General features: G+C 33.4%; 1 protein-coding gene across 2 annotated transcripts in view; it reads left to right on the top strand.

The window, feature by feature from the left end:
- The window catches only part of mta1 (metastasis associated 1), a 47,953-nt gene that overhangs the window by 39,955 nt on the left and 5,602 nt on the right, over window positions 1-2,396 (top strand). For both annotated transcript variants that reach the window (XM_016568756.1, XM_016568755.1), the window contains exons 13-14: window positions 950-1,101; window positions 1,367-1,556. In XM_016568756.1, the coding sequence (XP_016424242.1) occupies window positions 950-1,101; window positions 1,367-1,556 (342 nt within the window). The remainder of the gene's footprint in view (window positions 1-949; window positions 1,102-1,366; window positions 1,557-2,396) is intronic.

The raw sequence follows: 2,396 nt of genomic DNA, 5'->3' as shown, positions 1-2,396 counted from the left end.
GCGCTCAGTCAGAGAGTGTTCGGCGAGTGAAAATATATCTGAGCTAAACTTATACTTAGCCTCCAACTCCCACACTGGCGAGTAAAATCTGAGAACTTATTAGCAATTGGCTAATATTAGACATCATTTAGTCGCCCAGAATGAAGATTTAGTCGCATATGCGAGCGATTTACTCGCAATGTAGAGGGTTGTTTCTGACCCTGCATAGACAGCAACGCAACTGTCATGTTCAAGGCCCAGAAAGGTAGCAAGGACATTGTTAAAATAGTCCATGTGACATCAGTGGTTCATCGGCAATTTTATGAAGCTACGAGAATATTTTTGTGTGCAAAGAAAACTAAATTAACGACTTTATTCAACAATTTATTCTTTTCAATGTATGCATGTGCAATGTATGCATCTAATTATTATGCACGCAGTGTAAAATAAAATGAGAAATGAAATTAGATCCTTGGCAACTAACTGAAATAAGTTGAAGTTCTAAAATTATTAAAACTAAAATAAAAATAATTATAGTTAAATAGAAATATTGTTAATATTAATAAAAAACAATAATGATGACAAAAGCAGCAACATTATAAAAATGTAAACAAAAATGTAAATAAAAAATTAAAATAAAAAAAGCTAATTCAAAATATTAATGAATACTAATAAAAATAATACTATAGTAACGATGTTCTACATGTAAATGACATCTGTTATGGTTGGTTAAGCTGTTTAAATAATTGCACATGAAATAAGCAAATAATAAGTAATAATGTCCCAACCAGTACAGGCTGAATACAATAAAGTTGCTGAGTACTGATTTGATTTTTATTTAAAAAAAGAGAGGATAAATCCTGTTTTCTATTATATGTCAGCTTTAATATTATTTCAGGTTAAAGGTTAAACTACAGCGAGTAGAGCAGAGTGGAGTTGGAAGGAGCTTGATGTGTTTGTTTGTGTGTAGCCACTAGCTCGTATCAGTGGTACTCATGGGGGCCGCTCAACATGCAGTGCCGACTGTGTGCCTCCTGCTGGACTTACTGGAAAAAGTACGGAGGTCTGAAGATGCCAACCAGACTGGATGGAGAGAGGCCCGGACCCAACCGCAACAACATGGTGGGTGTAAAGTGGATTCTCTCCAAACATGCTCCACGGGGCCCCGAATCAATTCTTGACATGAAATTCTTGCTCTCTCCTCCGAGTCGTTTTATTTAGTCTGTTTTTTCTTGTGCTGTGCAATTCTGTTTTATTATGCCTCTTTGTGACTGTTAAATTAATGCCGTGAATGAGCGAAACTTTCTTTCATTTATGTTTAAAAGTGAAATTCATGGACTTTAACAGAATTAAAATGCAATATTTAGATCTCGCTGTCTGTGTTCAGAGTCCTCACGGTCTGCCCATGAGACACAGCGGAAGCCCAAAGTTTGCTGTTAAGACCAGACAGGCTTTCTTCCTGCACACGTCTCAGCTGACGAAAGCTGCTCGACGCGTCTGCCAGGACCTGTTGAGATCCAGATATTTGGCCAGACACCCGTACACACCTGTCAACACTGCCGCTATCAAAGCAGAGTGTGAGTATCTGCTGTGAGACATGAACATGGTATTTCAAGTTTAAATTGCTGTGATGCTATTTCTTATTGTGGAATTTACGTATGAATCATGAGCTGTTTTAAAAATTGTATTTTATTCATTTTTTTCTATTTTTTTAATTTTTTAAAATTAAATTGTGGGTTAATGAATGGAAAAAAGTTTAAAGTTTAAAACACATGTACCAAATTTTTGAAAATTTACTTTTTTGTATTTTTGTTCATTTCATATGGTTTAAAAAAACTTTAATACTAAGAGTAAAAAAAAAGAAAAGAAAATTTAAATATTTAGATTTAGATTTTTTTTTTCAATTAACTAAGTTGGGAGGTTGTACCATATGCCATTTGACATTTCACAACCGGAACTTCATTTTACAACCTTAACCTGTCATAAAAAGATAAAATATTTTATTTAATGTTTATTAATATTTGATATTTTAAGATACTTATTGATCCTGTCACAGTCTCGAGAATCTACAGGGATCCTTGTCATTATTATTTTTTTTTCCCTTCATGTTTCTGTATATTGGTTATACCACAGGGCTGATTTGGTAGACAAATGTAATGGGCCAGAGCTAACATGGACTAACAATGAACAGTTGTATTTTTATTAACAAAAATACTGTAACAAATGTATTGCTTGGTGTTAATTAATGCATTAAATACAGTTAACAAATGGAACCTCATTATAAAGTGTTACCGAAATTCTAATAAAACTAAATTATGTATATGTGAATAAAAAAATTACAAATTATGCTAAACTATCATTACTGCATTCTTTTAAATAGGCTTTTTGTCTTTTTGTACCACCCTGAATTGTGCCCC

Source organism: Sinocyclocheilus rhinocerous, unplaced genomic scaffold (genome assembly GCF_001515625.1).
Source record: "Sinocyclocheilus rhinocerous isolate Xijiao unplaced genomic scaffold, SAMN03320098_v1.1 scaffold61, whole genome shotgun sequence".
Classification (NCBI taxonomy): domain Eukaryota; kingdom Metazoa; phylum Chordata; class Actinopteri; order Cypriniformes; family Cyprinidae; genus Sinocyclocheilus; species Sinocyclocheilus rhinocerous.
This window is presented reverse-complemented; position numbering and strand designations above follow the sequence as displayed.